This window comes from Phalacrocorax aristotelis, chromosome 2, assembly GCF_949628215.1.
Source record: "Phalacrocorax aristotelis chromosome 2, bGulAri2.1, whole genome shotgun sequence".
Classification (NCBI taxonomy): Eukaryota; Metazoa; Chordata; class Aves; order Suliformes; family Phalacrocoracidae; genus Phalacrocorax; species Phalacrocorax aristotelis.
Window position 1 is genome coordinate 12,447,280 of NC_134277.1, and position 15,168 is coordinate 12,462,447.

The window sequence follows — 15,168 nt, forward strand, 5'->3', positions numbered from 1 at the left end:
AACTTTCCTGACTGTACTTTCTATGGCCAATGGTGAAGAAGGCAGAAAACAGCCCTGAATGTGGTGAAACGAAGGTCAGGTGAAGAGAACTTTGAATTCTTCCTCTTACAGGTGAGGATAAGAAGGAAAAAAATTGATTGTAAATCATATTTAATGTGGTAAACTGATTTTTGGGATAAAGTTTATTGAATATGCCATATCTTCTCACCACTCCTTGCCAAGCTCTACATAACATTTATAGCAGCCAAAAATCTCTGGCAAAATTGTCATCGGTGACCAGCTCTGAGGGCACCTCTTATTTTCTGCCATGCAAGATTTGGCGTTGTGAACATTTCCTGCAGTACTGGTGCTTTGTTTCCACTAGCACAGTGATTCTCAAACTAGAACTTGTGAACTAGAACTGAAGTCATGCCACAGATATACGTAATTAGGAGCCTGGTGGAAATAAAATTGCAGAACCGGGTCTCACAATGTAACCACAAGAGAGGAAGGAAGGGAAAGGCATGACCTCCAAGTGCAGCCGAGGTTGGGAACATCCCTAGATAGCCTTAAGCACTCTCTCCAGAAGCTTTTAGACCCTTCATGGTACATGCCATCATGGCACTGCCACCAGCAGTCTCTGGACTCCATTTACCTTTATCAGTTTCCCTTATGAAAGGTTTGGGGTTTTTTTTTTTAACATTCAACTCCATACTCTCTACTTAATAACTTTGAATTTTTCTCCTCAAAATCCCTGTCTGAGTCTCTCATCTGGTTTCCATCACTTTTAGCTATGAGTGCTGCCTGCACCAGACCCACAAATAACCTCTACTATGATAATTTCCCATCTCTATCCTTCCCCTTTATTATGAACGACCTTTCCTTGTTCCTTGAAACTCTAAGCCTTCATCCATTTCTGAACCTCCAAGCTTACTTGATCTTTTCTCTATCTCCTAATTCAGCAGTGTTTCTACCAATTTTCCCTGTACCAGAGCTCTTAAGCTGACCAAAGGAGCCCATGGTACTTGGAAGTGTTGTGTTTCGTGGTGGGACAGAGCGGAGCTTCCCTGCGCCGGATGCCAGCAGATCCGCTGGGACACACACAGAGTTAGGAAATTTGTCAAGAAGATGCAGTTGGAAAGGCCAGCTAGATTGGGAATGACTGAGATGCCCTGTTAAATAAAAAAGACCCAACTAAATCAAACTACTGAAACTCTATGGATTTTGGGACCTGTAGCTGAGGCACTGGCGGCTGATTTTGGCACACCACAGCAACCCTTTAACTGGACCCATCATTGCATGCATGGCTGTTTGCTCTGTAAAATGTCTTGCATATTTCCTCGGTACAATGCAACATGCAACTATCCAAACTTCTGAAGCGTTTGTAGTGTCACAACACTACCATCATTCTTACAGATGATACTTTTTCCACTCCTTTTCTAGCCTCAGAGCTTTTAACTGTCCCTGTTGAGAATAAACATCTGCTGTTCAAAGCAGGGAATAACAATTGCTGATTTTTTTTTTTGTCTAGGAAAATTCCATGCCCATTTGAGTTACAGTGCAAATAAATAACAACATTTGCAATAATTCATACATTATTGCAATAATAATATCAAAGATGAAAGCTGCAATATTTTTTTATCCTGGAAAAACTGTTTGGTAGACTCTTTTTTTCTTCACAGACTTTAATGCTGTTAGATGCATGGAAACAAAGAAAGGATTCACTGAAAGTGCTTAGCAGATGTGCTTGGAGAAAACCCAACTTCTGAGACTGTGCATTACAGTCAACATCCCCATCAACAGCAAATGAAATACTGTTTACAAAGCTGATATTTAATTCACTGGCTAATGACATTCAAAGCCACAGAGAGTGCGGTATTTCCAGTCTTGAACTTACATTTTTTTTGAGTCCATATAAGTCTGAATTTGGAAAACCCAACTACATCTAAAATCAGTGTGGGAGATCCACTGAAAACAGTTCGGGTTTTCTGTTATCTCTTTATGAATAAATGAAAACATTATGGCAGAAGTTGCTCTTTATCCTTCATGCAAACACAACAGTTGTGACAATTACACTTAGCAGAGGGTGGATTTTGTGCGTCTGTTAGTATTTCCATTTGCTGGTTCAGTCATACATTTTTCTGCCAAAATGGCAGGCATTGCTGAGCCTACAGACTAATTTAACTTCAGCAGGTCATCCGGTTGAAGCTAAGAGCAGGATTTATGCATTTGCATTAAACAAAAACTTTATGCTTTTTTGTAGGATTATATTTATATTGGCCTTTAATAACTGGGCCAAATTCTTAGCTGGTGTAATTTAACCGAGTTCTTGGGCATGATACACAGCAGAGAACCCCATGTGGGCTGGACAAGATGATTTCCAGAGGTCCCTTCCAAGGCCTACCATTCTGTGTGAATTTGATCATAACATTTACATTTTTATAGCTGTAATGCAATGAATTTTACATGTAGAACTGCATCTATAGCTACTGCATATAATAAATATAATTATGAGCATAAGTATACATGCATGTATAGATATATACTAATATTATAATAAGCATGCATCCAAACACGCACACACTTTGTTTTCAGTTTGTGATAACCGTCACTTGCTATTAGTTAATGTCCTAAATTGAGAATGGTGAATGTGTTTACATTTTATATGCCACCATGGAATAATTATGAAATATTTATTATACGGCAATTATTCTATATAAATATATGTTGTGTTTACAGGACGGAGCAGGAAGCCAAAGAGGGGGCTGTGACATGAAAGTTCTGCAATGACATTCAAGATAGTAGAAATATTTCTAGCAGCTTTTAGGGCACTTTATCTAATAGGGTGCAGATGAGCTAAGTTTATCTGCATGATGGTTGGATTGCAAGTTTTGTGGTAAATGATCCAATAAGAGCAGAGTAGATGTATTTTATTTGCACACTGAAATTCTATTGGCAAAAATGCTGCAAAGAGGGTTTATATTTTTGTCACACTGTAAAAAGCAACTAACGACCCATGGAGAATTTGGGAAAATGTCCTATTTACATTCCATCCTATTTATATGGTCTGTTTTTGCATACAAAGGAGGTCTTTGTTTCCACAGGGTTTGTCAGCACCTGCTAGTCATTCCCCACTAGTAGCCATAGTCCTCTGTGGCATCAAATTCATTTCCACATGCAAAGAGTTTTGCAATGTATATACATCAGGTGCTACGGTACCTGGCGATTTTGTCTGTACAGGACATGGTGATGAGCTGCTCTCCCAGCAACACGCCATCCCACGTCTGAGCTGCGTTATGACACCGGACGGGTATGGTTCCTTCTCCAGACTCAATCTTTGTTCGAAGGTGCCCACGGTATTTTCTCACTATGTGCTTGCTGCTGTTCACTGCGCAAAATAAACATGAGAGGCAATAATTAAATGTTTTTAGAAAGCAACTGAGAGGCTGTGTTGATGCCATAACTTGCATTTGCTGAACCACCTGTGGAGGTCCTTTAAATTAGATGCAAAATTAGATGAGATTATAGCCCAAGAAAGCAGCACAATGGAGATAAGTATGTGCTCTGTAGCATGGTTGTCTTTTCACATCAATCAAAACTTTCACAAGGCACATGCCGATCACATGCTCCCGTTCCCATTCCCTTCCATATTTAAGAAGAACAGAGGTGCGCTGTTTTTTAAAGAAGCAGTACAATTTCATGTTTTTAATCCATGCTTATAGGATTGAGCTGTGTCGGGGGAATATTTGGAAAACCTTGTTTCAAAAAGTGTGATCAAAGACGCACCTGCCCGACTCAATCCAGTCCAATACTCTAGTGTGATATTCAGTGGCATTTTCTCAATAATTTGAGAACAGGTTCTAGATTGTTACCATGAAATTTCACTGATAATTCTCAAAAGCTCAAGTTTTAAGCTCTGGATCAGAAGTAAGTAAAAACTTCGTAGTTATTAATTGCTTAAATTCCCTCTATAATCTCCCTAATGTGAGGTACACTACTGCTTTCTGCCATACCAATATCTTTTATGCAATTACCATGTGTCACTTCAATGATATTATATATTTGAGTGCAAGGCAGCTGCCTTTGGGGTGGTGCAGGGTGAGCAGCTATGCAGCTACTGCAGATATGCAGTACATTTCTAATGTACTTCACCCTCCTTTTTAGGAAAAGAGGAAAACCGAGGTCCATTATCAAAATCACTCTTACCCTCTTTATATTGCTACTTTACCCCTGGATATTTTGGTTGTAAAAGAACAGCAGTGTAGGAGCAAGGGTCCCTCACTGTCTTACTCTCAGATGGTTTCACTGGAGGACAACTTTTTTGTGAAGCAGACCTTTCACAATTTCCCTTTAGCCCAAAGGAAAATAATGAAAGATGGTACATGACGGTCTTTGCTTTCAAGGAAAAGGAACGCTGCTTCTACAGATGGCTTTTGCCCCTATTTCCAACTCTCCAGTGTGTTTTTCCATGGCCTGCCTCTTAGCTGGACCAGAAGGCTTCTGCCTGTGAAGGTGATGATCCTCAGCCCTCAGTGGGCTATGGGGCTGCCTGGGTTCCTGGCACCAATTAACATGGGGGTGTCACAGGTTGCAGGGCTGATGGAACCTCTGGCTGTGAGCAGCAGACTCTGTGCATGATCCCTAGCTGCCCGCACTCCCCCTCTGTCATTTTTTACTGTCTTTGCTTTGTATGACCATTGTCTGTGCTGTGAGCTCTGGTGGAAGCAATTGATTGACTTTGGCTGCTGCCAATGGATGGTTTACAAAAAGGGAATGGGAAAATAAATTGCTTCGGCCCATTGGGATTAGCAGAGGCAGTGAACACGTGTAGAACAGCAGAGTCAGATGTGACCTGCCAGCAGGCAGGCAGCTGAGCCCCCACCAATCACTGCCTCCTCGCTTCCTTCCTGCTTTTTTAAAATCTGAGATAGAGATGTGAATGCCAGCAGCGAGCTGGACCAGGTATCAATAGGATTGACTGGCCATGTTCAAAACCAATTTCCATCTAAAACCTGGCTCCATCTTGTCCAAAATGTTTGCAGATACTGTTGGGTTCTCTACTCAGCGCTTGTCAGGCCACACCTGGAGTCCTGTGTACAGTTCTGGTCCCCGCTATACACAAAGGATGTGGACAGGCTGGAAGGGGTCCAGAGAAGGGCCACCAAGATGATCAGAGGACTGGGAAGCTGCCATACGAGGACAGGCTGGGAGAACTGGGTTTGTTCAGCCTTGAGAAAAGGAGGCTTAGAGAGGATCTCACCCCCATGTACCAGTACTTAAGGGGCAGCTACAAAGAAGATGGAGACTCCCTTTTTACACCGAGTCCCATGGAGAGGACAAGGGGGAATGGACACAAGTTGCTCTTGGGGAGATTCCGATTGGACACCAGAGGGAAATTTTTCACACTGAGGACAGTCACCCATTGGAATAATCTCCCCAGGGAAGGGGTTGCCTCGGCCACGTTGGACACCTTCAAGAGTTGTCTGGACAGGGTGCTGGGCCATCTTGTCTAGACTGTGCTCTTCCTAGAAAGGTTGGACTAGATGATCCCTGAGGTCCCTTCCAACCTGGGATTCTGTGATTCTGTTTGTTTGTGCTGCTTTGGGACCCAAGCGTGGGGGGGAATGGTTACTGCACTGCCATCCCCAGCAGCAGCGGTGTCCCAGTGGGGGTCGTGGGGGTGCTTGCGCCCAGTTGTCACAGAGCACCTCACAAACTGAGACACTGCTGTAACCACCAGACTCGGAGTATTGTGGCTTCTCAAACTTCAGTCCTAAGGGAAACTGGGAAGAGGTAATGAAGAGAAATAAAAAATTCAATAAGCAAAAATGCCAGACTTTCAGAAATGTCTCAGACCCCTCTCCCCTCAAATTTCTGGGCTGTGCCAACACTGTCGGGAAAATATTTTCATGGCCTTGTGTGCTGATCCTATGTACATCCCTCTTGCCTGGGATGCCTCCTCTAGTATCATTTAGAGGATGCTTTTTGGATGGGATTAGCTATCTGGGAACTGGTCCATATTTTTCTTGGGACTCTGCAGGGAGACTAATTTTTTAAAAACTTCAAGCAGTGGTAAGCAGCAGTTTTTACTGTTAAACAACACAGTCATGGGGAAGATGCCATGGAATTTGGACAACAAAAGGAGGAGGTGATCGCTTCTGCTTAGCTACCACATCTCACTGAACAACAGCAAGAAATGTATAGCAAAAGCACTTTTGCCTTAGTCTGCACACACCGAGAACTGGCAGCATGGCAGAGCTAGACCTCTGCCAGGGAAGCAGTGAAGAGTGACCCAAGAGACTATTGCTGTTTCAGCTGGTAGAAAGTTTGACTTTAAGCGAATCAGTTCTCTTTTCCTAAGCTCTCCCACAGGTATAATGAACATAATAATGCTTCCTTCTTCTGCAAATTCATTTAAAGGTACTGCTTAAAAACTATTTATGAAAACCAGATGTTATCCCTTCAATAAAGATCTACCACAGGAGTCCACCTATTGGATATCCCCCAGGACAAAATGAATTTTTAGTGTTTCTTTCTCCATTTTTATTTTTAGAAGAATGTTATCTCTTGCTAGGCCTTTCCCTCCCCATTTTCCATCTCTTTCTACATTCGTCTCACTTTCTCAGGAACCACTGTGACCTTCCCCTGTAGGTGCATTGGTCTCATAGATTACTCTCTTTTATTCAGGCAGTTCACCACGTTGATACACCTACATTTTGCATACATGCAAAGGGACATGCTACTGCTAGGGAATTTTAGTGACTGCATTGCAAGGTGAGCAGCCCATCATTTTTGTGAATTTGATTTCACTGTGTAAATATTACCTAGTGAGGGGCAAAGCACCCCACAATATGCTGACAGAGATAAGGAGAGAGATGGTTCAGGGAAAGAAGAAGAAGCAGCAGCCCTGCAAACAACTGTTGAGCATTTAGGGAATTTAAAGCATAGACCAACAATTTGAGGGGAAAGAGATCTGAAACAAAGCAGACCGGGTGATCTGCTTATTTAATTTTTTATTTGTCTATTTGGTCTTCTCCATTTCCCTCAGGACTGAAGTAAATACAAAGGCCAAATTACTCAGCATCTGGTGGTTGTTGTAGCATCTCAGCCCTGTCTTGCATATACCAGAAAGTGAATAATAAAATTTTTAAAAGCATTTAGGAAGTGCATGCAAGTGCACAGACCATCTCAGTTTCCAAATGCTCATCTTAACTCTGCCCACGTGTCAAACTTTGCTTCCCGTAATGCGTGTTCTACCCAGGGTGCAACCAAGCAGACGGCATTAAGCAATAGGATTCAGGCAGCTGTGGCCAGTGTACTCTCACCCTGGGATACACTTCCACGGAACTGATAAGGGGTTTTAGCTGCTCAACTGCTATTAAATTCAATGGATAGGGTGTGACTAAAACCCTGTGCTGCACTGCCTGTCTCAGGCTGCTCATATTACTGGGATAGCTGGCACACATGTTCCAAAAGATGATCTGTAGCATTTATATAAAATACTAGTAACCCAAAGCTCTGAATAATTTCAGATTGACAAAGATTAAATAAATCCAGATCTGCAATTGGAATGCACTTAGTTCTTTTTTAGCATGTCATGACGTAGCACAGGAAGACATAAATATTGAACAAAGAAAAAGATGAGGCTCTGTTTTTTGCACTGAAGCTGCAGACAGACTCTAACACATAAACTGCTTGCCAGCATAAAAAATGCAGTCCACTTGCTGGGACAGCCTTCTATGTATCATTTTAAAGCAGTCTCAGAGATGTATTTATGCAACTTAAAGTTACAAACTACAGCCTACTGCTGTTCTGCTCTTCAGTATGATCAAAGCATCAGTGACTATGAGTATTTTTGATCTTTGCTGTGCTGGTTCTCCAACTGCTTAATCTCAACTAATTGCAGGGGAGAAGGCGTCTGAGGATGCCACTTCAACCAGAACAAAATGTCAATTCAAACCAGAATTGGAAAGGACAAATTTAAAAATCATTTGGAGTGGATTTATGATGTGTGCTACACTCAGATGTGGAAATTACTCCTGAGAGTTCCTAAGGAAAAAGGCACTGGATTATTAATTATTGGATTAGAAATTTACACAGGTGCCTTGTATTTAAAATCAGTGAAACCCACTGACTTCAAAGCTCACCCCTTATTTTCATATTTTCTGCAGGACCAGTTCTGTCTCAAATGGTAATGAAAAAACCCACTGCATATTTATTATTTAGTTGAAGAGTGGAGAGGAAATGGACGGTGATTAAACAGAATCACATGAGTAAGGCTCTGTCTGAAATTTTGCATGACTGCCTCAGAGGTTCATTTTCTATTTCCCTGCTTCAGTGGAGGCTGTTCTCTCCTCACGAAAGAAGAAATAAAACAGCCTATCTTGCATTTTTTCAGTGCTGGACTCTCCATTCATCAGCATGGTTTATAAAGCTTCCTTAGAGTGGTTTGAAACAAAGGGGTGGAAAGAGAACTGTTAACATCCGACTGCCTTTATATCTTGATGGTTATTAGAGAAGTACTTTTCTCAAGCAGATGCCGAACAAATGTACAGTATTACTGTTTCTGGAAGTGTTGACATGAGCATCATGGCACACTGAATGCTTTGGATGTGTCTCCTTTGCTGGCTAGGGTGGCTGGTCAAATAACACCCCTGCTGTGTGAGAGAGACCTGCAGAGAGAGAGGCCGAAATATAGTGGGCTGGCTTTTGAAAGCAAGAAACTTTAGGGATATTCCGAAAGAAGACTGGATTTAGGAAAAAAAAGATGTGCAAATCTGATTTGTGGCTTCTGAGGATAGGATTCATCATGCTGAGGGCTAGACAGGAAAAAGCAGTGGTCTTGTTGGAGGGTCTTTGGTGCTACCTCTGTGGGAAGTGCAGGGATGCGTCCTTCCTGGGAGGGAACGCAAACATCTTCCTTGCACTTGTTAAAAGTACATCAAGTTGAATCCTTAATATATGCTTTTAAAATGTAGGCCAGGAAGCCTATTGCATCTGAGTGTAGTCCCAGGGGAGCTCTTCTGCTCACTCCCAGAGCCAGGCAGAGCAGATCTGGGGTTTGGACCCTATTACTAAGCCCTCTATACATATATAAATACTGAACACCTACACTATCTGAGAATGTTACAAAGCCTGGGGCACCTGTAATTTGTGGAATGGAAATTAACAGTTGAAACTGAATTTCTTTACCTTTTCCCTCCTCTCTGCATATTCCTAAAATCCTGGCTTGGGACTGCAATCAGGTATACAATGACTTAATAAAAGACATTTCCTTCAGTGTGTTATTCTTTCTCCTCATCATTATCTTCAAATAACATTTTTGAATCTTTCTATTTCTTCCATAACTTTTCATCTGCCAGTAATTTCAAATGATGTACAGACAAGGTGTGAAAGTAAAGACAGTTTGCCCGTTCGTGTTTCATCAGTATGTGGTGTTTCATCCATAAGAAGAATCAGTTATGGGAAAAACTCGAAGCTTGAATCCAAAAGAACAGAAAGAAAATGACTGCATTATTTGCTCTTATCTGTTTCAAGTACATATTAATTAAATTATGAGTTTTGGTTTGAGCTGTATTGTTAGAGATAGTAACTGTAGGAAGGGTGTAAGAATGGTATTCCATCATAGTAAAGTTCATCGCTGAGTGTTTTAATGAAAACTCTCAATTTTGTTTCGTCAAAATGCCTTCATATATGGTCATTGAGGGGCAAAATTTCATCTGTTCAGGTGACATAGCATTTTGCAAAGACTTTTTATTATTTTTGTAGAATAATATGAAATGTGTTGAATGCTCATCCTAGGGATGCGTGCTAGAATACCTTTATGAAATTATCTGCTAGAGTGGAGAATGTCACTCTAACACATGAAATCCATTTTGCCATTGTGCTAACTTCTAAGTAAGCCCTGGTCTCTCAGCAAGCTCTAACCCCTTGTGACAAAAAAAAAAAAGAAATCAGAGAAATAAATCAAAATATGTACCCTACAAATTAGTTTTCTCTAATGTCTGACTTTGAGGAACCCCCGGGATCAAAATGTGAGTAGCCAGTTAAAATTCTTTTTAAAACAATTTGTTGGCAATAAAGTCATGCGCCGTTTCCTCTGAGATATATAAATAACTGCTACAGGCATAGAGGAGTGAGCAGCACTGGGTCAGCCATGGAGGAGATCCTTGATGCCACCTACAAACCCAGGCTGCAGGAGCCAGCCTGCTCTGCAGTAGAAGTGCATTAGTATGTTGAAGCCAAAAGCACAAGATTTATTAGTGGAATTAAGATTCCTTGCATGTGGCAATCAAGGAAAGTACAGCTCAAACACTTCAAGATTATTATTTTTAATTACTAGTTGCTCCTCTCATCTAAAATCAGATGTGCAACGCCATTGTTTTGGAACTGCAGCTGCCCCTGCAGAGCAAAGTCTAGAGACCTGGCGAAGGGCTGTGCTTTCACAGTGAACTGTTGGCAGAGAAAAATCCTGCCTCTGAAGCCTTCCTGAGCCTTGTCACCAGCCACAGAGGCACATTAGCTGGTCTCCAGCAATGATCAGCTCACCTTTGATAGTGTGGGGAGCTGCTGCTGTGCCCAAGTCAGAGGCCAAGCAAAGCCAGGGCAGCGGCTGGAAGCTGCGTGCGGCAAGTGAGATCATCAGCTGGAGGCCAGTGGCGACCTGTTGTTCGCCTATATCTTAAGCTATGCATCATTGTATCTCTTTCCTATTTTTTTAAAATGGAAAGTGTTTTCTCTTAAAGCTAGGTTTTATCTTTTAAATATACTTTGTGTGAAAAATTGTCAGCATCACTGGAATTGCCCGTTTGGTGAAAATTCTCTCCCCTGCCATGTTTTAATCAAAAAGTTTACACAAACATAAAGTGAATGTGTTATTCATCATAACCCTCTTTCTTTTATCAACAAAACATGCTGTTATTCATGTGGCTTTGGGATTTTTGTTGTTGTTGAGAAATTGAAATCTTCAAGAGTGATTTAAGAAAAATGCTGTGAAAGAAGTCAAAGAAATAAGAAAACAGAAAATGAACCCTGTGAGACAGAAACAGTCAGCCCCCCTGTGATTGGTGTGAGCCTAGAGAGGCTCTGGTTCCTGCTGTATCACCAGGCATACCCTAGTTCAGCTTCTGGAGCTGTAAATGGAAATTAGTGAGTAAAGTCCTACGGTCTCTGGCTGGAGGAATTCAATCTAGATCATCAGAAAATAGTCCCAGTTGGCCTTAAAAATCTATGGATTGTAATTACTAAATTATTCTGAATAATTATATAATAGTGCTTAGAATATATAGTGCTTTCCATTTTAATATCCTACTCCAAGCATTAAATGTCTTTCTACAAAGTTATGACAGGTGGGTACCTTTTATTGCCATTTACAGGTATGGAAATAGAAATGTCCAGAGTAAGGTGAGTTGCTCAAGAAGTACCAGCAGAGTCATGGTTAGGGTTAAATTGTTTTTCACTCTTACGCAGCTGCCTTCAGATTTCTCTCTTCATAAGACTCTAAGAAACTCCCCAGGAGTCTAAGAACTTTCAGAAGTCCCACAGAGATATTAACTGGACCTGGAGTTGCCTACCAAGCTTTATAAAACCCAGCTCATGAGCTTTACCTGTGACTCCCATTCAGTGGAAGGTTAAATTAGACAGATTAGATCCGAGTAGGTGTAGTTTTTGCCCACAGGGTTTTTTCCCAACTATGTTTTGATCTGTTCCACCCAAAATATGTGCTGTAATTAGGCACATGTCTCTAGCAGAGTATGGGATGTTGGGGGTGGAACTGGGGCAGCTGTGTCCAGGAGCATGTGGTCTCTTTGTCCCTGTTTCAGGGGACCTTGGAGACCCTCAGACATTATTATTCCTTGGGCTGGACAAAATCAGGGACAAACAGCTTTTCTTGGTGAAATTTTCTACTACTATTCTGAAAGCTTCTCAGCCATGGCCTTTTGCTGATTAACGTAGTCTTTTTATCACATCTGAACATTGCGTCCAAATGCAGTGTTTTACAAAGCAGCAAAACCCATAACAAAGCAGAATCAATAAATACAGTGCAATTCCCTTTGGCGATTCAAGCGTTCTGTTAAAATTAGGATCTGATTATAGTTGTGGAAGCCTGTTTTCCTGAATCCTAACAAACACATTTTGCTTTACATGAAAGCTTTTCAAAGCTGTGGCCAGAGCTGGCTTTGAGCAGTCCATAGTTTCCAGTATATTCTTTCTCTTTTCCCAGACAGACACACACTGTGCTGACACATTCTTCTAAAAAATCTTATTTTCTACTTTAAAACTCCCCCTGAAACAACAAAACCCAAATAAGCAAAAGCAGCCAAGAATATCACAAGGAGAGGGAATTGGGACGTTTTCAATGCATTGTCAAAGCTAGAGTTTTCTCATGATGTTTCGGTTCTGACAAAGTTGTATAACAGAGATTGAAGAAAGGAAGCTGTCTAGTTCAGCTGAAAGTGAATTCACTGCAGCCCTGATCCAGGGCTTGGGAAATACAGGTTGAAGTTCTTTGAGTCTAAAAGGCCTTGAGTGAAAAAGCTTACCCTGAACTAAGCACGGAAGGAAATGAAGTAGGGTTTCTTCTACCCCTTGTTAGTGCATTGTTGACTGGGACACATGAAAAATACAGGATGCAATTTCACTTTCACACAACTATTTTGTTTCAAAAATTTGCCTGACAGGTTTTGATTTCTTTCCAGTCAGTAGTTTGAGACCTAAAAATTGTCGATGAAGTGAAGTGGTTATTCACTAGTCAGCTTTAGCAAAACTCCACCAAAAACCTAACTACCCAGCCTGGAGGAAATTAATAACAAAATATGAAGCAATAGCAAACTTTCACAGGTGCATTAATTGGCACTGAAAGCTTTAGGACCTCCAATGCTGCAAAACAAGAGTGTCTTTCAGAGGTGTATTCTGGGATCAAGCATAATAATACTAACAATAAATCCACTAGTCCTTTCACAATCTCACCACACTCTTTCTAAGCCTGGACATTACTAGTTTTTCTGTCAGGTTCAGGGGCTAGAGCTGACCCTAGGGACTGGCAAAAGGTTTAGCATGGCAGGCTACGTAGGGCATCAGATCTTTTCTTTAGATTACCAAAAGCAATGGGATTTCCAGCAGCCAGAACACCTGGACCAGGTATTGGCAGACTCTCTGGTACTGCCCCTCTGCCTGAGCAATGGGTCTATCTGAAAACAGAGACACAACAGCTGCTGCTTCTGCAGCTTTTCCCTCAGGTGGCATGAGGAGGGCTGCAGGGTTCACAGCAAAGGGCTTGGGCCAGTCCCTGCCTCTGCTCCTTCTGGCTCTCCTGACAAGAGCCTTTCCTCTCCTCTATCCTCCATTCTCTCCCTCTCTTGCAGCCGTGAAGGAGTAGATAGTGAGTAGGAGATGCTGGGGGAGGAAAAGCTTCTTACAACATGGGAGATAGGTCAAACCAGTGCCTGCAGGTCCAGTGTGGGTGCTGTGTATTGGAAGAAGGAGAGGAGCTCCACTCATCCCGAAGCTTTCTAGAGTCCCCTGACCCCTCACAGGCCTTATGTTGTTATTTCTTGCCCACTCCCCTGTCAAAGCTGAACATCATAGACTCCCTCCTGCCAAACCTTCCCATCCTCACCATGGCCGTCCTGTCCCAGGGTCCCGCTGATGCCTTTTAACCACACTTCTCCTGAAATACTTTTGCCCACCTTCTCCAGAAGAAGGCGCCTCCCCCCTAGTTCCAGCATGGACTTATGTTGGGTATTGGGGAGAAATCTCTGAAATGGCTACATGCAACACCACCTCCACACCTGGGAAGCCCTGAGCTAAATCAGACCACTGCTCAGATCTGCAGTTCTTGGTGGGCCAGAGGACCGCTACACCTGGGCTGGGCTCTGCTGTCTTTGTCCATCCCAGCCAAGAGCACACTTCACCTCTGCTCCCAGCCACAGGAGATGTGTGTAAGTAAGTGATGGACAGCACTAACCATTGGCGACAGCCCTGTGCCTGTGCTTTCCCTGACCAAGTTAACTTGAGTGAAAGCAGCCACACTCTGAAACAGCATTTCAGCAGCCCAGGAGGATTGAGTTAGAAAACAGGGCAATTACTTATAAAACTGGTGACTGCTAACAGACCCAAGCAGGGACGTAAGCTCCTTGACAGACCAGCTTCTGGTCAACTGTAGAAAGTCTTTGCATTTATTTTGTATTTACTTGGGTAAATGGAGGCTGTGTCAGTGGCACAAGCAGGAAGCAGACATCGCTTCAACACCATTTGATCTCAAAGGAGGTTAACAAACGGTGCTGTGCTCACACCCTGAACCCAAATCTTTTGGATCCATCCAGTCTAGTCTTAATGAAGTGAAAGGATAATTTCTCCTCACCTTCTTTAATAACCAGCTCCCTAGCCACTGAAGTAGTCCTACAGCCTCATGCTGTGCCTGCAATTTCTGCAGCATCGTTTACATGACAAAGCAATCTGGGCTGACCACAATAATTCATCCAGTGCTAGGATTATTTCTCCTGAGGCAGTGTTCAGCATTACAGCCTACAGTGATGTGTGCATTTTTTTCTTTCGTGCTACTTCTGGGCATGGTTGTCTATGATAATTTTGTTCTGAGGTCCCCCAAGGTATTGTTCTGCTCAGCCATATGAAAAATAGGAAAATAATGCACCTTCATCCCAGTTCCACAGACAGGCTATTCATCACTGTAAAAACAACTTTACAACCTAGGAGGAAGCTGCTCCATGCACCAAGTAGCTACGAATTTCCAGTATGGTCTCCCAAGCTGCAGCAAGCCAGCAGTCACGATGGAGCGATACGATACCTGGCAGCACTTGTACAGTAGAAGCAAACAGCAGTGTCCAAGCCCAAGGGATGATGTATGGTTACCTCGATTTTTGTAACGGGGGAGTGTATCAATCCGCTAGGACCTGCATTTTCTTGTAGTTACAGATATCTAATTTCTTTTCAGATCATTGAATTTAGATGGTCCTTGAAATACTTTTCCCTTTTTATCATCTTACAAGAACAGAGTTTGTCAGTCTGAACAAAACATGGGACTGGCAGAAGAAGCCACAGATTTCTTCCCCTTGCATGTCCAATGATGTTCACCAAACCCAATGCTTTTGGGAGGGATTTTAGCCCAGCTGGTGCCGTGAGCATCCTCATTGTACTTGCATCCTGCTACCTGCCTGCAGGACCCTGAAT

The 15,168-nt window shown here is 42.3% G+C and overlaps 1 protein-coding gene across 2 annotated transcripts in view; it reads right to left on the reverse strand.

Annotated features, from left to right (window-relative positions):
* Positions 1-15,168, reverse strand: part of ADARB2 (adenosine deaminase RNA specific B2 (inactive)) — a 323,206-nt gene that overhangs the window by 21,174 nt on the left and 286,864 nt on the right. For both annotated transcript variants that reach the window (XM_075082413.1, XM_075082412.1), the window contains one exon: positions 3,199-3,367. In XM_075082413.1, coding sequence (XP_074938514.1) covers positions 3,199-3,367 — 169 coding nt within the window. The remainder of the gene's footprint in view (positions 1-3,198; positions 3,368-15,168) is intronic.